Source organism: Leptodactylus fuscus, chromosome 10, assembly GCF_031893055.1.
Source record: "Leptodactylus fuscus isolate aLepFus1 chromosome 10, aLepFus1.hap2, whole genome shotgun sequence".
Taxonomy (NCBI): domain Eukaryota; kingdom Metazoa; phylum Chordata; class Amphibia; order Anura; family Leptodactylidae; genus Leptodactylus; species Leptodactylus fuscus.
This window is the reverse complement of record NC_134274.1, coordinates 25,994,938-26,015,212: the sequence shown is the minus strand read 5'-3', so window position 1 is coordinate 26,015,212 and position 20,275 is coordinate 25,994,938. Positions and strand designations below refer to the sequence as shown.

Here is a 20,275-nt window from a genome sequence, read left to right as displayed (position 1 = left end):
CTACTCTTTGATATCTATTAAACTGTCTTTGATAGCTCCTTCGGCCTCCCACGCCAGTGTAATTAAGAAGTGTTGGTTACAGTGCAATGCCAGGAGTCTGGCTTTATTGTGCCCATGCTAGCAGACATCAAAGAGGAGGAGAAGCCATCCCCACAGAAGGAAGACAGTCGAGTATGATGGGGTGAACGGGAGTATTGGTGACATTCCGATTCTGGAAACAGGAAAACAGAGCGTCACCTGATAATCAGAAAATGTGCCAGGGGCGGTCACATGGCTGCCCCAGGGATATGGCTAAAGTTAGTAATTTAGAAAGTAGGCAGGGGAGGGTGTTTTGATTAGTGTAGCAATTGCATTTTATCCCGGACAACCCCTTTAAACTAGGCACATCCAGTTTTTTGGTGGAAAAGTGGTGTATTGTGGCCGTGGGCATGCGCAGTAGGCTTTGCCCGAGGCCTAGAAGTTAGAAGAAGACGCGTCAAGACCCCGTTCCTGAAGAAGATGGAGCCAGCGCTGCAGAGTTCTCTTGCAGCATTGGGGACGCCCCCAGTGCTGCGAGAGAACTCATTTGCATACCAGCGGAAAACGGGATTTTAACGGAACGGCGGGGTGGAGAAGACATCTAAAGATAGGAGACGAATAGCCTTTCTTAAGGCTATTCTGATGTGTTAGCGAGGGAAAAAAAAGTTTTTAATGGTAGAATCCCTTTAAGGCTATTCCTATGTGTTAGAAAAAAAAGGGTATCCAATGATAGGATTCCTTTATAGCAGGGCATTTATTATAGACAAGCCACGTTAGTCAACTCAATCAGAAGTTGTAGGTAGTCTTAATTCCACCTCATTGTCTCACGTGTCTCAACTACAATGCTTTAGCCATAGCGACTATCACTAAATTTCTTGCTTTCTCCTTTATAAATCAAGGTTTTATGTGACTATTGCAAAAATTCCAACTGCTTGGAGAAGTCTTACTTCTCTCATTGTCTTCTTCCTTCATAAATCAAGCCAAGGAACTACATTTTAACATACTGTCATGGCGAGAACTGCATGGGCCATGTTATTTTGAAACATAATTCTATAAAACCATAGTAAATTGGGTGTAAAAACCATCTTTGTGCCTCATCGTATTTGCTGTATACAATGCAAGAAGAAATGTGTAAAGTGACTGCATAGTGATGAGTCGGAGCCGGAGCGGCAGCAGCTCCTCTCTGCATTTGCTGCGGACTCCTTTCTTTGGATTGATTTCTAGTCTGTTTCCATGGCAGTGTTCTGAAGTGGAACAACGTGTACAGCCAATGAGAGGAGCGGGCGCATCTCCCCGTGGTGCCAATGAACCTAATCTCCTCTCTAAGCCTCTGTTTCTATGATGCCTCTGTCACCGGTGTGTGTGACCTTCAGAGCCAGTCAGGAGCGGCTCCTTACCCATCATCCAGGATGTTGTTTGACCAATATGTGCGTGACAGATGTGGACAAGTCTTTATAGCAACAAGGGTAGGAGAAAACTGATAGAATTGAGTTCCCATAACAACAGTACATGGTGACATCACAACCCCCCACCTATAAGAATGTATACGGTATAATGTATACGTGCGGGATGTGAACTATTTGCATTTGCTCAGTAGTTTTTGTATTTGCTCCTTTTGTTGCAATTCTTTGGCTTTCTTATTCTGGAAAAGAAATCGGGAAAGCTTGACTATAAATATATTGTATAAGCGTTCCCAGATCAGATTATATATTGGCAACGGCAAACAACAATGCTGTGATATATGGGTATCGGCTTCCCTGCAGATGCTCCTACGTCTTATGCACAGACTATAGATCACTGTTTATGGGAGTCATTGAAATAGAACAGTGAAACCCTTGCAGGGTTGTTCAGGTTAAGTCTTTACTTTTGCAGATTGATTAAAAAATTTAAAGGGGTTCTCCTCTTTAGACAATCCCTGCTTGTTAGATGCGTCATTTGATAATAAACTGAGAAATAGTGGACCAGCCTCCTCACAGGATTCGGCCAAAGACACACAGCGCTCGCCCGTGGTAATGGATGAAAAACTTCTTGATTATGAACAGATACACAACGCATTTCTGGCTAGGAAGCCCTGCTTCATGCATGCTTCAGGCCCACTGTGGAAGGAAATTTATACACTTGAGAAAGGGCTTCCTAGCCAGAAACGCGTTGTGTATCTGTTCATAATAAAGACGTTTTTCATCCATCACCACGGGTGAGCGCTGTGTGTCTTTGGCCGAATCCTGTGAGGAGGCTGGTCCGCTATTTCTTGGTTACTTCACGTCTGCGTGACGGTTACAGCTGCTGCTCTGTTCTGGGCCCCCACCAACAAGCATCTAGGGTGTTGTGCCTGTACACAACCCTACCAGGTGAGGGGGCATTTGTCTTATTTAATTACAACTGGCCCATTATTGTGGGTAAATGCATGAGGGTCCGCTCAGTGTGGCTCTTCTTCTTTTTCGTTGATAATAAACTGATCATTAGGGGTCCCACTGATGGGACCCCCAACAAAGAAATTTAGAAAAAATGCCCCGTTTAACATCTGTGTTTGGGTTTCCATTTGAGGAGTCTGCTTGGGGACCCCTGAATGGAAACCTAATCCACATAAGAAAGCGGTTACCTAAAAAAAAATCCGCGGACTCCATAGACTATAATAGGGTCCGTGTTGTTTCCACTTGGAAATGTGGAGAGAAAAGTAGAAAGGGGAACGGAATGGCCCGAATGCAGATGTGATCTGGGCCTAAGAACTTGGGTTCCCAGCAGCACTATTACAGGGGAAATCTAAGAGGATTTTCAGCACTAAAATATTGATAACTTATGCTTAGGATAGGGCAACGGTTTGATGGGGGTAACTCCACCCTTTGACCCCCTTTAAACGTTATACAGTACCCAATCAAATTATTGGGCTGTATAGTGCAGGGATGGGTCCTCCACGACTTCTCTGGGCTAGGGTAGAATGGTCTTAAAGAATGAGGATTCTGAACGGAGGACAGTCCACCACTCAGAACTCCACTGACCAGTAGAAGAGGAGAATCTTATTCCCCATTCAGTCTTTGGGATAGTCAGAGACCACCTATAGATGTATTTTAGTTATCTTCAGCATTCTCATTGAAATAAGTGGAGTAGTATCCATGTTGCTCTACCAATCCTCTATTCAGAACTGGGGTCAAAACTTCACGTTCCCCTTATCATTGGGGTCTTAGCGATTTGCAAGTTCGCCTGGATAGAGGATAACGTGCAAAGATGGAGAATTCTGAGTTAAAGGGAAAGGAAGTATAAGATCGGGTTTGTCAAACTGGACAAGATGGAAGAAGGTAACGCTAAGTCTAAGTCTGTGAATGGGTTAACCAGGCATTCGACATAGTAATGTGTTTGTGCGATGCTCCAGAAGCTTCATTCGTCCTCTCTTGTCCTCCTTTTACTCTTGTGTGCAAAGGAATAATAATGGAAAATTCAATGTCTCGCAAGCAATTGTTTGAGAAATCCATTCCAGAAAGCTTTCAGAATAGAAATAGGCCAAACATTTATGGCTTCATCTAAATTCTCTGCAGAAAGGAACATGTTGTGTGCAGGCTGCGAGAACAGACTGTTTACTTAATGGTGGAAATGTATATACTCTGCGTTATACGTCTTCTCCATATTAATCCATATGTCTTCTTCTTTAGCCTTTGTCAGACCTCTGCTGTGGATTTGCTCCAGTATAACAGGGTTTATGTTTATACCGCCTCACAAGTTCACCTAGTGCCATCTAAATAAATACGCCTCAATGTAACGTGACCTGAACATGAAGGAGACGGCCGCAAGATGTTTTCTTGTAGACATGAACATGTTGTACTTGCAGATGATTCTTTTGTTGTAATAAGAAAACCATTACAGCTTTAGTGAACTAGAACACAATGAAACAGAATTAATGCAGAAGGTATCGGCAGTCTGATGTCTGGTTTTATAATGATCGGCTCGAGGTCTCGGGGTAGAAAAAAAATGTCTATACATTAAAGGAGTTATTCACTTTATACCATTCATGGTGTGTTCAACAGTAAACTCTAGTGTATACCGATCCTGGGATCTCTAGTGATTGTCAGAGAAGTATGATAAGTGTTCTGTTTCCCTACAGTGCCCCTACAGGGCAAGTGAAGCATTACACACACAAAAAAACAATAATAATAATAATAAATTTTATTTATATAGCGCCAACATATTCCGCAGAGCTGTACAATTTGTAGGGTTCAAATACAGACAGAAAGATGCATTACAAAGAAAATCATTTCACACAATGGGACTGAGGGCCCTGCTCGCAAGAGCTTACAATCTATGAGGTAGAGGGGGTGACACAAGAGGTAGCAGGGGCGGTATTGCTTATGCAGAGGTGAGACCCTTTTGTAATAGAGGTGACTGTCATTACATAAACATAAGACTTTATGAGCCGTCGACAGTCATGTCCTTTAACATGTGGATGGAGCTTGGACCTATGGAGTTAGCATGAGATGACATCATATCATTTGGAGAAATGTGGGAGCGGGGACAGAGGAGGGTTAAGGGTTTACGTTAGACATTGTGATAGGCTTGTCTGAAACCAAAACCTCTCCTCACTGATTTCTGCTTCCTCTTGTCCCGACACGGGGAAAGGGTGACAGCTAAAGCCATTTACTGGCCACCATGGTGAGCCACTACACCCAGTAACTAGCCGCAGTGGTCACATGTCCTAGTGTGTGGATACCACTGCTACAATGGGAACCTTGGGAAGTAGAGGGACCAGTAAGGCTACATTTACACAGTAGGGCCCTGCAGTGAGTACTTTTTTGAGTTTACCGAAGGATCCGTGAACACTGCCCAATTTGTTCCATATTTTTTCAGATCCTTAACATGGACCATTACAGAGTCCATTGAGGGATCAATGAATCGGCTCAATACAAGACTTGCCCCATTTTTTTCTAGGATCGTTCACATGGACCATGGAAAAAATGGTCATGTAAATGGATCTATGAAAAGTCAAGTCTATGGGTCTTTGTGTTTCCTCCTTTCTTGGTGATAAGTAAATGTATGACCGTATTTTGGTTCGTTGTCTGTCTCGATGCGGTAGTTCTTCTAAGTATATGCTATATTTATGGCAAATTCAGTGGTTATTCTATTATTAAAGTTTGTGAGTTTGTGAGATGTTTGTGGATTTCTGTGTTTGGATGTTTGTTCCTCAATCACACCCGAATGGCTGAATGGATCTCCTCGAAATTTCGCACTTACCTACATATTGGCCAGGAAGGGGTAATAGGCTACTATAAAAGTGTCTCACTCACCCCAAAACGCCACCACGACCCTCCAAAGTTGTCTCCTGCTCCCCTGTCGGCCCGGGCATGACGTCACCACAGAGACTTACACACAGCTGCTATTGGTGTATGCGGGTGTGTGGGCGGGATAGGGAGGGGGTGCTGGTGCTACGGGTTACGGAGGGGGCTGGGGGGTGCAGGTTTGGCAACAAAGGGCAGAAGGTAAGTATGGGGGAGGGGGGCCAGATTGCACATGTGGAAAGAGGGGGGGGGGTACATGTAGGAGGTGACTGTAATCTCTAAAGGGAGGGGAGGGGGCCGGGGACACGGGTGGGGGGTAAGGGGAAAGCCGGGGGCGCGGGTGGGGGGAAAAGGGAGGGCCGGAGGTGCAGCAGCGGGGCCGTGGGGTCCCGGCCCACGATGCTGCGGGAGGGGCCCGCGCCGGCTGCAAGGAAAGGGCAGTGGGGGGCCATGGACGGCGCTGCAGGTGGTTCGCGCAAGGGTGAGGGGACAGCGGACGAAGTCACGGGTTATAGCTAGTAATATATATGTGTAAGATTAATAGTTTGACATCTGATAACCTACTAATACTGTACATAATGTTCCATTTCTAGTATATGATTGTATTTCCTTAGGAACATCCTATGTTTGCCGTTACGTTATCGCAGTCTAGTGTCTCTTTCATGTCTGTGTATGTATCCAGTGATGTAAAATATTGCCCGTTCATCTGATGGAGGGGACATGTTTGTGTCTGAGGCTTTGTCGCTGTCGTCTTTGTTTTCATTCTTAATTGGGCTTGTTGCCATGGTGTGATTCCGCTATCTCATCAGAATGCCAGCGGGTTTACGCTGGCAGGGCACTACGCAGGACCCACAAGTGTCTTTTCAAGTCTGCGGTATGCCGATATTAACTCCTGAATGAAGCAAAATAACATTTTGTTCCGTTCACAAGGATTTTGTTTTTGCATGTGTCGTACTACGCAAACGCTTAGGGCAGGTGTGGAAACATTACTGCAAGGACAGAATGCTGGCAAGAATAGAAGTGTTAATAGATAATTTCGTTAAGTGACAAAAATAAATTAACCTATTATCTGCCATTTTTTTCAATAATATGGGAACTGCACGGTGAAAATGACCTCGTGTTCGCAAGGCAATGCATGCACGTGATCAGTTTAGGTTTCCTATCACGGGCGACACCCTGCTGCAGCACGTGATTGTCCTGTTTCTATTCCTCAATGACAGATGACGTTCGTAGGTGGCTTAAAGCGTGATAATATGGCCCCCACAGAGCCCTGATCTCAGCATCATCCAGTCTGTCTGGGGTTACATGAAGAGACAGAAGGATTGGAGCAAGCCTACATCCACTGAATATCTGTATATACCGTATAATATACTGTATACCAATAATCATATTTTTTTGGGACGGGATTTGTTTTTCTGAGAATTTTTTAGAAACTGTTCTTCCTGAATATCAGACCTAGATATTGGCTCGACTTCCAAACATTGCTTTACTGGAATCCCAGTGTGTTGAGCATGTTCTGATTCCCAGGACTCGGCGCTATATAACGTATCTCTTTCTGCTGACTCCACATTGCTGCATTATCTTATGTGCTGAAGCTCTGGAGATAACAAAGAACAGCTCAGACAGATAACCGGTTTCTGAGCGGAATGATGTTAAAAGCAAATATACGTGATCCTGTTTGTACCCTGAAGAGTATTTAAGGAAGAAACTAAGTTGTGCATTACTTTGTAATTCTGCTAGTTCTTATGTCCGTAATGCCATATAAATATGTAGTATGACGCATCTGGCTTGTATGTTATATTGCCAGTTGGACAGTTTTGCAGTATGATAGACCTCCCTAGGCATTTCCTTGGGGCCAGATTCCTGCCAGGTTTAGGATTTGGGTAATTAAGAAACAATCAGTTAATGACGGCTATACAGATCACTAAATGGTTAGTTAGTATAATCGGGCAGAGGTTTGCGGGTCATGAGGACAGTTCAAGACAAATCCTTGGAGTATCATAGCGTCCAAGGAAATCGGAATATGTGAAAATTACATTAAGACGGCAATACTAATTTATATAAATGGTAGCGTTCGATAAAATAATCTAATAAATGATAGACACTTGCCTGTTAAGCTGCCCCTGCACCTACAATATATATCTACAACTCTTTGGAATATTCAGTTACATTTTGTGTAATCTGTGAAGAATCTGATGTCTGTGGTGGTCTTACATATAAGATCAACAGTAGATGCTGCTAAAGTAAGGTAAATCTGCTATATGATCTGCAGATGAATATCTTGTATAAGTCTCGGTTCACAGGACCGTCGACTTTCCATTGTTCTGGTCCCTCAGAAGACCAGAACAACGGACAGTCAGACCAATGTAATAACTACTACACTGTATGGTCAGCTTAAAGGGAGTCTGTCCTTCCAAACCAATAATGCCGACATGTAGGGGCCTTTAAAAGGAGCTGAAACTGATGAAAGGATACGGAGATAATAATCTTTTTAGGGATGTGTAAGTCAACCTGCAAGTGCTTCGGAGGTTCGGCCAATTTGCCAGATTTGCTTACCGATAGTTGTGGCGCAAGGAGAGGATGAATATTTCATTCAAGGCCAATAGAGATCAGTAGTCAGTGTACTTGTGGCTGTCTGTAGGCAAATCGGACAGAGTGGCCCCATCTTTGATTCACTTGCCATCTGCTTTGCATATCGGTAAAAAGATGACTGTTTCTGCTGTGTTTCTACTCGTATTAAAGGCCTCTATACACACTATTATTGGTTTGAAGGGCATTTTGGAAATGACTCCCTTTAAGTGTGAGTTCCGGTCATACAGAATGGGGTCAATCCATATAAAGATGGTAAAGGCAGTAAAAGATGATCAGCATTTGGTTGAGTATCATCTTTAAGAGAGCAGATGAACCACATGGGCTCATATAGCAGCAAGAGCTGCTGCATATCTGTATCCTTGACCACAGTGGTTGGATGACCCCCTGTCTCCTGACATAGCAGATTAGAAATGTAATAAATTTAGGGTACTACATGTTCTTTACAACTTGGCCACATTTATATAAAAATGGCCCCATGAATCTAGTAAATAGGATTATAATTCATGACAACACATGGAAAGTCATGTATAATATCCTTTTGAATCAGCGGACCCCGTGCCGGTATGTAGCCTATAAATACCATAATAACCCCCCATAACAAAGTGTCTTATTCTTCTCAATTTTACAAAAATTAAGGAGTGTTCCTCGGCCTCAAACTCCCTAACCTTGCAAGCAGAAAGGAAAGAAATAGGTTATAATTTCTTATAAGGCTTCTTGTCTGCTGCTCAGTTCTTGGATATTCTTGGAATATAGAACATATTTTTTTCCTCCTCGCAGACTCGGAACTCGGCGTTCTCGTTCCTGACTAAACACTAATGTTCCCGGTCTGTGTAAGTCTGCCAGAGATTTTTTTTTTCTTTTTTACGGCTGTATGTAAAAGTTCTTAAAATGAAGAGATATAAGCCCGTCTGTAAGTCGAGAGCACAAATAAATAACGTTGGCTTGGACACTTGTCAGCGCCATATTTACCATGCGATTTCTGCTGACATTCAGCTCTGTGCAGTATTTGGCAGGATCGCGATGATGTTTTCCAGCTGTTTCGGCCTGTATCTGTCCAGATATTCTGCTTTCCTGTGGGCTCAGGCCTGGATATAGCAAATGGAAATATCTCCCTTCAACGTCTGAAATGAAGAGAAGACAAATTGACCAATAACGTATTGATTCCACCGCTTTATGAGTAGGTAGCGCCTCCGCAAAAAGATGGATTGGGGTTTTAGAAAGAAATTGCTTGGTGAAAATTTATCATGTTTAATTCAGTGTAATTCTTTGTCGGCTGTCCTCTGGATTAGGATTCTTGTTGGGATCGTGGTATAGTTATGGGGAACATCAATCTCCCTTTCTCAGCTCATAACTGGGTTATTGCAACTGTGGGGGTAAGTGGCCAAAAATATAAGCTTATTACTGGCGCATTATGCACAGACCATATATTATCGCCAGTCATTGTGCATCGTGGCTACCCGGGCTATTAATATCTCGCAGCAGGAAGCCTCTCTTGGCTGACCCACATCTTGTATGACTTATTATTGTGGCTCACCCATATACTGTATCTTGTGTTGGTTGACTTGGCTGCTATCCATAGCAATAAAAGCAGAACGGTGACGGGTTCAGGATCACAACAAAGTAATGTTTGTACATGTAAACAATTAAACACGTTGTGCTACTATGTTATTACATAGTACAAGGTTATTATTAGAGGTGCGTTGCGTGTTTCAGTCAATAGATGTTTGCTTTATTAGTTTAATGTATCTGCCTAAATCCATTCTCCTGCCCACTCTGAGCTCGCTGAATGGTACGGTTATGAACGCCACCAAGTCTCGTTTAGGGGTCCTGTTAATTGGAATATGACTATGTGTGAGTCTCTCCAGGCTTCATACAGTTGTCTTGGCATCTGTACCTCCCAGTTTGCTCTGTGTCTCATATTATAGGGTGTTTTTATAGTTTTTTTGTTTCAACGACTGTGCTAGATTTGGCGTGGGCCCACCTTTAAAGGTGTAGCCCAAAAATAACCCAAAAAGGCGATATCATGCCAGTCTTTGTCTACTGTTCTTGTAGTGCCGTAGACGCACGTGAGCACCATCACCAATCATTAGACTGAACAGTCACATGACGTAGAGTCGGTGTGGTGCTGTAGTGGTCACGTACATGAACGGCACATCATCAGGACAGGTTAAAGTGGTTTTCCCACAAAATTCACAGGATATGTCATAAAAGTCTGATAGATGTGGGTTTGACTCTGGGATCCACGTCAATCTCTAAAATGGTTTATTGGCTCAAAAACCACTGCAAAATCTGCAACAATAAAAGCTGCTTTTTCGTAATGTGGGGCCTTTAACCACATTAACCGTCCCCATGTCTATAGGGATCTCCTGGATATAGCTTTTGAGTATAATTCAGAATGGGCATGTTCGATCCCAGCCCCCGATTGTACGTCTGACAGTCTAGAAGTGATTTTTCTTTTCTCTCACTGTCCATTACATTAAACATGCATATATATGGGGAATTTGGAAGCAAGACAACAACTATCTGACGTGTATGGCCAGCTTTATTTTTCTGAACATCTTTCTTTAGAATGCATCAGAACTTGATATTGAATGGGGTCCAATTTGTTGCGTTGCTTTGTCGACTCTATAAGGGTATATTCACATCTGCATCTGAGCCTCCAACGCAGAGTTTGTCTAAAATCATGGATGGAAAAGTTTTGCAACCATGACCTTGTCATCTAGTGATCTGACACGTAAACCAACAGATATTTGGTAGTCCCAATTACAGTCGGTGGCGTCCCTCAGGATCTATTGTTGTCTATCATGAGATAGATCCGTTTTAATGTTTAGTTTATTCCTTTGTTCTTGCGATGGAACGGAAATAGGGGTAAGATCCATTGGTGTCATTGAATAGATGCCGGAAATCCAGTGCAGACGGGATCTCAACTGAGATGACTGTTCTTCAGACCCAAGTATAGATCTTTGTCACTTTCTATAGATCAAGTAGATCCATAAAGTAATATATCCATTAGGATAATTTGATATAGTTTTCAGCCATATCTGCTTCTGGTAGCTCTTGGATTGCCGATGTGATTATGGTAAATGGCACCTTTTTATGAGCTGTCTGAGATATTGAAGAAATCTGGTATTCCGAGCACAGTGACTAAGCTGTGAAGATAAATGACAAGTTGTGTAATGACTAGCAGTGAGAAGTCTGTGCTTGTGATGCTACGTGCATGCATAATGGCTTGTAATATGTGCTGCTTAGCATATTCCTCGGCACCATCTTAGTAATTCCACTTGCACACGCAGTTTCCTTTAGAATTAATACTGTACACTGCTCCGGTCTATCCTAGAAAGCGGAGCTCTGTGGGACCTCGGAGTATAATAATTAAATGGGCTTGTTAATTTCTGTATTGTGTCGGGGTACGAAGCTTAGAAATCAATCTCTCAGTACCTATAAATGTCACTGCTTTTCCAGTCTGTTGACAACCTTTCACCACCTGAGCGGGGACATCCGGTTCAAGTATCCTGTAGTGTGAATTGTTGCATTTTCCAGGGTGAACGTCTGATTTTTCGAGTTCCTTTGTCTAGACCTCCTGCCTGCTACACTGGTTGCTTTGCACATGGCCCAATTTATTTTAACTTATGTGTATGATGCCCAACTAGTCCACAAGTTCGTTCCATTGGTTTCAATAGGAAATCTCTTTGGCTGTTCACACTGCCACCGATTTTTTGTTCGTATTTCTCCAGGTTGTTGGTGATCCATTTGGTAACGGTGCTTGGACCACTTGTAAGGTTGGGTTCACATGGGGTTTTTTTGGTCCGGAAACTGAGGCGGAAGCCACCTCAGTTTCCGGACCAAAAAATGGGTAGCTGTAACTTGATGCCCAGTCGCGCACTCCGCTCCGGATTAGGCCCAATCAATGGGTCTAGTCGGGAGGAGGGAGTGCTTTTAGTCAGATTTGTGAGGCGAATCCACCTGAAGAATGGGCATGTCACTTTTTTTTTCCGGGAGCCGGAACAAACAGCTCCCGGAAAAAAAGAACTGACCGGCTTCCATTAATTTCAATGGAGCCGTCTTTTTGGTCAGGATTTTGAGGCAAATTCAGCCTCAAAATCCTGACCAAAAAACTACGTGTGAACTCCGCCTATGACTACATGTACCACCATATATAGGAAGATTTTCATTGGTCTGGTATCATTGAGAGCCCATTATCTGAATCTCTTATATGTAAAGGCATATCTATATATGACAGCCTACATGTTTCAAGCTTCCATATTGCTCTTACTCATGATTGAGTAAGGCTGAGCCATGAGTAAGGGCAATATGGACACTCAAAACATGTGGACTTTCATGTGACGACAATCTTTCAGATATCTGAAATAAAAATATTGGATATTAAGCTTAATAGTGTTGGACAGATAAAAATCTTCTGAGTTGACGTCGATTTTGGTGGTTTGGTCTACTGACTCCATGGCCTTGGTTGGGAGTCTGACTTGTAGACATGGACCTTTTAAGCTAGATAGTGTAACCACATGTCTTACGTTTATATGGAAGCTAAACCTAGAATGTAAATCTTATATAAGAGATATTAAAGGGGTATTCCCATAACCCTTGTTCACCAACCTGCAGGCTCTGTGCTCTCTTCACTTCCTGGTTTTCTCGGCACATTGGTGGGCAGGGTTTCACTTGCTCTGCTCTCTGCTATGTTTGCAGTCAGTAATGAGGGATTGGTGGTAATGAATTACCATAGTATGACATCACTTGACAAATGAGCAGATAATCACAAGAGCCATAGAAACAGAGTGTAAACAATGAAGTGAATAAATTAAGATAGCGGCCAAACAAAGCAGTTTTGATAAAGCAATGTATTTAGGAAAAGTCTTAAATCCACATAAACTAGCAGTATAGATGGGATCCTTGTGATGGGACAACTCCTTTAACATCCTAAACACAAGTGTATAGAGTGTTTCTATAGATTTTGGGTCGTCATTCAAGTATATTGGTTCATGTGCGGTTTGCTATTTCTGTTTCTGGGTGCAGGTGTTGGGCGCTAAAAGGCTCCCATCTAAAAGCAACCTCCGGAATTTGAGTGAAGACTCTTCTCTTTTCTCTAATAAATTACCCCTCATCTTTCTTCAGCATATATATCCATATTCTGTTGGTGCGTGTAGTACTAACCTACAAGGTTTACCGTGTTATTTTTGTACGATACTTTTTTCATGAAACTTTTCTCCTGTGATCTTGTTGCTTCCGATTTTATTTTCCTAGTATTTTTCTTTTTCCCATTTTCTCTGCTTCCCATCCCCCACGTAGATGAAACCTTGACAAAAAGAAATGCTGGCGCCTGGCCAACTGCAAACTCTGCGCCGCTTCCTAAGGCCGTGAATTACAATCTGTTGTTGCTGTGCTGTTCCCCGGGTTGCCAAAGCAACAGCCGAAGAGTGAATTAGAGGCTGGGTGGACCCCTCATCTAAACCACTGGAGAGGAAAAGAAAATAAGATTGCAAGGGCATAAAAGCAAACGTGATATCGGTGCGGCGCGGCCGAATTAGGAAGTTGGGTGTATTTACAAACTGCGCGGCCGTTTTGATGGGGATAATTATGTGTTTTTGAGTTTTGTTTTGAAATTGAATTTGCTTGGACCGCTTCCCGACCCGGAACAATAGCTTTTGTTTTGGCACACAATGTTCAGTGCTGTGGCTTACCATCGTCTTTTACAGAGCGCCGTTATTTTCATGCGGTCCTAGAAATGAAGGTGTATAGGGACTGCAGCGTGACGACTGGCAGCCAAGAAAGTTCCAGCCAAATTGTTGGCTGGGCTTGGAAGACCAAAAATGACGACTCTTGGGGTAAGGACATATATTCAGGTTTTGTGGATGCAGTGTTTGAAGCCAAAACTAGGTGTAGATCATAAAGGGTGACACTATAAAGGACAGATTGTAATATATATATTTATTTATATTTCTTAAATTGGGGAAAAATTTTAGGGGGAATACTTTTCAGACCCCGGAGTGTAATAATCGGAGACCATGGGGAGGATACAAACATAAAAAACGCTGTTAACTTACCTCTCCCTGGCTCCAGCGCATTCCCCGCAGATGTCGGCCATCTTCAGTGATGTGCGGGACGTCACGTGAGCAGGGGATTGCGTCGCAATGCATAAGGAAGCACGCCCCGGCCCATGTGATGTCTGGGACATTACCAAGTGGGCCTTCCAGATCCGGGAGAGGTAAGTAACAGTGTTTTCTTTTTTTGTTTCGCTTCAGACACATTTTTACCGGAACGCTGAAAGACATTTTGCCATTATTCCAGAACTGAGTTCTGGCCCAATTTAACCACTGTATAAATATATTGTTTTGGCTTCAAAAACTGCATCAACAAAACTGAACACATGTCCTTACCTTCAGTTTATTTCATCTGGATATATAGTATTCAATAAACATGGCCGCTTGGGGAAAAACGGAAACCCAATCCGCTTAAAAAGCAGTTACCCACACAGTCTATAATGGGGTCAGTCAGGTTTCCGCCTGAAAAATACTTTCAGATCTTTTTCCTCCGCATTTTTTAAGAGGATTCGGGAACAGAATCCCCAAATGGAATCCAAGCGTTGGTGTGAACCCAGCCTTACTTGTACTGCACCGACATATTCTGCAGCATTGTAAAGACTTTGTCAGTCACTGTCCCAGTAGGGCGTACAATCTACATTCCCTAAGTGGGAGGAAATCCACACAGACATGAAGAGAACATACAACCTCCTTGTAGATGTTGTCCTTGGCAGGATCCAAGGCCATTGTTCTAACCACTGAGCCTACTGTAATATGCAGTACTATATGCTACATATTTCTGTGAAACTGGAGCGTTAGGCTAGGCTCACTCAATGAATATGGAGATACATTTGAGGTGGCTCAAATTCTTCTCCAAGTTTTCTCCCCTGTGTATCCGGTGGCGCAACGCCAAAAGCGGAGCTTCAGCTTTCAGCAGTGGCTTTACTTGCAGACACAATGCAGATAATTATTCGGAACTTTGTGTTGCGGATTCTACGGTTGAGTCAACCAAGGAATCCACGGCGAGATTGATTGGGAAGCTTCTTTTATTCAGTGTAAAGGTTCGCCACACATATTCAGCCTTGTCCAGACATCGATATCTTACTGAAGAAGGTCATACGTTCAAAATGTCTGGGATCCACTGGGTGGCTACTTACATATACCATTCTGTTCACATTATGTGGCGCATTACATAAACTTTCTACTGAATTACTACATTGGAGTCCTGAAAAAACAAGGGTCCTTCACTACTTCCTATTGAAAACAATGGGAGGCCGATTCTGGTTGGAATTGGGAACTGATACAAATTCTATTGTGGGATCCCATTACCTGTGGTGCAACATTCATCCTACTGGGGAAGGGGATAGAACAGATAGGATAGATATATTAGAAAAATGGATTGGATGGGATAGAATACATAGAATAGATACGTATTGCAGAACTTAGCAGGAATACGCGCTTCCTTCCACCCACCCGCCTGAGACTTTTGTGTCCTGTAGCTATGCCGGGTCTTCCTGTTTGCTTGGGTAATTGTGACACTGGTTTTGTTACGCTTGTGGTTTTGTTTTGCTGGTGTGAGCAGTTTTGGAGGGAGAGGGAACATAAAATGAGAGCCGTGTGATAAAGAAGTTGTGATTTAATTGCGTTGTAATGTTGATGTTTATAGGATGAGTTAAACTGCTGCTTTAAATACAAACAGCGCTGCCGGCTGATGGGATTTTTGTTGCTTGCAGCATTAATATTCTACGCATGTGATTTGCAATAAAAAGGGTAGATGAAATGTACGGTATATAAAATACAGGATCAGACCGGTCTCTATTAATGGAGATGGGAATTGTGAGTTGATTGTGAGGACATTGACTGCTATAAGTGGTTAATTTGCGACTACTTCCGAGTTGTTCCGATATTTTCGTTGGGGTGCACTCCATCAAGTGGGTCTTTGTTACCATGGGTGTGGATTTTCCAATGGTTTCATTGAAGTTCACTTTTTTTTAGAGTTTAAAATAACAAAATATGGATACTCCCTGCTCCCTTTGGCCAGGGTCCAACAGAAAGTTTCTGTTTGGGTCCCTGGTCTTTGTTGATATTCTGCTCACATTTGAGTATGTTGGTCAATTGGTGGCTGAGCGTTGATGGCCCATGTGAACGGAGCCTCACTGCTTAGTCACTATTTGACTATGTGGGTCCACGATTAGGAAATTGGGACCCAAACAGATACTCTCCATTGTATCCATGGCCAAACAGAGAGATGAGAATTTATTATCTTAAAGAAGACCTTTGACCATCTGACGACCCCAACTTTTACGTGTTTTTCATAGTTGCCCCTCTGCCGATTTAGGAACAGTTGAAATTTTTACTCTAGCCCCTTCTGTTCCTGAGCAAGCAGTGCTATTCAGTTCATCAACCAATATAATAATTTCCCCACTCAGGTGGGTGACTCCGGTTTGTCTTCTCCAACCCTGAACAGTAGAAAACCTAAGTATCCTAGTGGGTGCTGAAGCTAACAACCTTGATTGCTCAGGAATGGTGGGGGCTAGAGAAAAAATTCCAACTGCATAGTATCGGTGGAGGTTGAAGGTTACAAAGAGGTGAAGTTGGTGGTGAAAGGCCCTGTATAAGCCTCTGTAGGGGTTAAAAAAGAGGTATTGGGACACTACATATTCACTTCTATAGCTATACGTCTAACCTTATTTCTGCTCAGCACTAGGCACACTATAATTTATAGTTTATTACTATTGCGTTATTCTTATTAGTAGTGTATATCTTGTGATGGTATATGACCAGTGGGTTGTTCCTGGGACTTTGGTTATGTTGATACAGCATAAATATGGGATTGTATGTCTAATCGGACGATTTCTTGACATCTACCTCATCCTTTCCCCTGCTGAGGGATATTCCTCATGCATAGACCGCCCCCCCTCCCCCCCAGCAGCCATCATTATTTGTATTATTAAAAAGGCAGTAAAACTGTCATCAGAATATAAGTAGATTGTGTTTTGTTGCAGGGTATTTGCATATAGAACTGTCATAATTATATGGAAGCCCCTGGTAATTTATAAAAGTGACACTCCAGGAGCGAATTCCCTGCGCATTTCTTTAAGAACACACTGTCAAGGTTTTTTAAGGTTAGGCTGCAGTGGAAGAATGCTACATTAATTGCTGTGTGCAGCCGGGAAACTGAAAGCAGGGCATTTTACTGGCAGACATGGCCAAGCAAGACTAGCCATAAATCTCGCAGTGCGGAACGGAACGTAATAAATTAGATTCAGCTGAAACCCGCTTCCAGATTATATTAAAAAAAAAGTTTCTTTGTTCCAGTTGGTTTATAAAATCCGTGACTCTTATTGTCTGCAAGCAATAGATATATTTTTTTTTTCTAGAACATTTGCTTGTTTCATGTACAGGCTGTAATGTGGGGGAAATACGATGGAGGCAGTGAATAAAAAAGAAAAAGTTTATGATTTGAGATTACAACCATTTCCTTCCTTCCTGGTCTGGCGAGTTTGTTAGTGACTCAGTGCGAGTGTGGTTGCGTTCCTGTTTTCTCCTGGTTTTCAGGCAGCAGTAGATAGAGCATGGCGGACAATGGGGGAAGTAGCACATTCATTTTGGTATATTTAAAGGGGCCGTCTCTGTTTTTGTTAGAAGTTTACAGAATATTCCGTTATATTAACCATATAATGGTCAAGAAATGTAATTTATGAATTGTGAACCCCAGAGAATGCCCCTTGTGATCTCCAAGTCCATTTAAAGGGGTTGACCACAAACAAATTTATCATCCCTATGCCACAGACACATGGGGGATTCCGGGGTGGAAAATCTGTTCGGCGTACCAGCCAGATTTCTTGGTCTCAACTCAGAGAGGAGAGCGGGACTACGTGCGGCATATTGATCTTTGATGCTGGGAGTCCTTTCCTCCTCCTACCTCAATTGTCCCAGTACAGAATGGGGAAGCATTGGAGAGGACCCCAGCATTATAGATCATAATGTTCCTGGGAGTCCCTGGCTCCTTTCGACTCTCCTGTCCCATACTATATACAGTACAGGACGGTGCAGGGACGGAAAGGAAGAGCCTCCCAGCATCAGATCACACATGGATTTGAGTCCTGGTTTTCTTCTAACCAGGTTTGGGCTGGGATATCCATTGGAAGTCCAGAAAGGAATTTCTGTCTTGGGTGTATCCATGTGCTTGGGGCCTTACACAGAATAGATGATAAATGTACGAACACTGGGACTCCCACCAGTAACTAGAATGGGGATCCCAATTATGCAAGCGCCCTACTGATCCGATAGTCTATGGGACTGATAGAGATACCCGGGTACAGCCCTAAGCTATCTTTGTCGGTCCCATATACTTTGGCAGTGTGCATGCATTACCAACAGTCCAGTGAAATATTTGACTTGGGACTCCATTTTTTGGGTTCGGTGAGTGTCCAATCGGCTGGAACCCAAACAATTGTACATTTGTGAGCCAACCCCTTTAACCAACCCTTTTGAACGTGAAATGGTAATATATTAGGAAATTTCTTTGTGTGTATTTATTAGTGATACCAGAACCCTTGAGAACCCCATTAGCACCCAGATCCAGACCGTGGACCACTTTTTGGTAAGCTACAGTATGTCTATAATTGCATTCGATATAACCTATTCGCACATTGCAATGAGGCTATAGGGAACAGCTTCATATTCTCTGCCTGCAAATGTAAATTTCCCATGTTCCAGCCGATTCTGAACATGTCAGAAAGCACAATTGACATATCATGATATATTCCCTTCTCTTGGTGTGAATGTAATCCATCTCCTTCTTCTGCAGGCTGGTGTTTGGTATGCTGTACCCGGCTTACAATTCATACAAGGCTGTGAAGACGAAGAATGTGAAAGAATATGTAAGTAGTACATTATGAAATTCAGAATTTCTAAGGCTTGTTACGCTCCAGGTACATTCCATATCTGCACCGCGCAGGATTTTATAGAGTTCATGTTATTAATGCCGCTGTGCAGATGTTTTCACTTCAGAGGGGGGTGATAGTCTGCAGTTGTATTATTTTACAGAACCTGTTCTTTCTCCCAGTTGCTGGCTTGTTGCTTTAGTCATTGTGTCTGTGTTTTTCAGACACAATAGCCTGGATCTAGGAGAGAAAAAAACAAGAGTATTAGAGCGGCACAGTGGGAATAGGGAAAGTGCTAACATTTATACACTTAGAAATCCGGGTCTGAGATACAGAAATGTACATATCCAAATCCCATTTATGCTTATTTTTTTACTTTAGGAGAGACGTTAGCAATTTGACTAGGGACATGAGGCAGCGTGAGTTAGGCGGCTGTCACAGTTGCTTGTGAATAATTGAACTTGTGTTTTATGTGTAACTTGCACATGAATCTTAAAGGGTTTTCCCATTAGAATAACATCTACAGGTTATAGACATAAGACCACACGGAGTCTGGCCACTTGGAGTCTGGCCGCTTGGAGTCTGTCCACTTGGAGTCTGGCCACTCGGATCCCTGCTGATCACAAGAATGGGAGTCCTAGAGCTCCTTGTGTGAATGGGGCAGTAGTACACATGCGGGACCACCGCTCCCTTCACTTCTTATGGGACGTTGTATTCGGCTATCCCCCTCAGTCATGTAGAAGTAAAAGGTACTGAGGTCTCACAGTGCAATACCAAGATCTTAGGTCCCCATTCCTGTAATTGGTGTGTGTCCTAGCAGTCAGACCGTATATTTATCAGCTACCCCTGTAACAACGCTGTGTTACCCTAGCTTAAAGCTGTCCTTAGATAATAGATGATTTCTGGCAGATCCTGCTGGCTTTTAGAGGGCCTATCATCAATGATGTAATGATCACGTTCCCTGGTGGAGGAAATCGAGATCTGACAGGTTCTGGCTGTCCTGTCTTAGAACCTCATTCACACACATGGGTGGTGTCATTGCAGCACATTCTGACCATAGTTAGATATACAAATCTGGACAGAAATGTATGTCAGCATGTCGTAAATACTGTTCTTACATGGAAACCATGTGGGACCACCACTCCCTTCACTTCTTATGGGACGCAGTATTCAGCTATCTCTCTGTCGTGTAGAAGGTTTTCCAGACACAAATGGAGTTGGCATGCTGAAAACTTATGATGACTTCTCCACACAGACCCCACACAGATCTTCTGTTTTGGCAGCCTCTAGTTGTCTGAGTCTGGTGCAGTAGACGGGGGAGGGGGGGGGGAGAGTATGTGCAGGCTTCTCCTATTCAAATAAGTTGCAGACCCCTCTACTGTATAGTGGGGTTTCCAGGGAATGGCAGCAACACTCCTATCAGATAACCCACTCCACATCCTCTATGCCAGCTTCCAGCCCCTGGAGCCTTCCAGCACAGCTG

The 20,275-nt window shown here is 43.0% G+C and overlaps 1 protein-coding gene across 1 annotated transcript in view; it reads left to right on the top strand.

The window, feature by feature from the left end:
• Nucleotides 1-20,275, top strand: part of REEP3 (receptor accessory protein 3) — a 116,200-nt gene that overhangs the window by 21,259 nt on the left and 74,666 nt on the right. Inside the window, exon 2 of the mRNA XM_075257580.1 lies at nucleotides 18,717-18,789. Within this exon, the coding sequence (XP_075113681.1) occupies nucleotides 18,717-18,789 (73 nt within the window). The remainder of the gene's footprint in view (nucleotides 1-18,716; nucleotides 18,790-20,275) is intronic.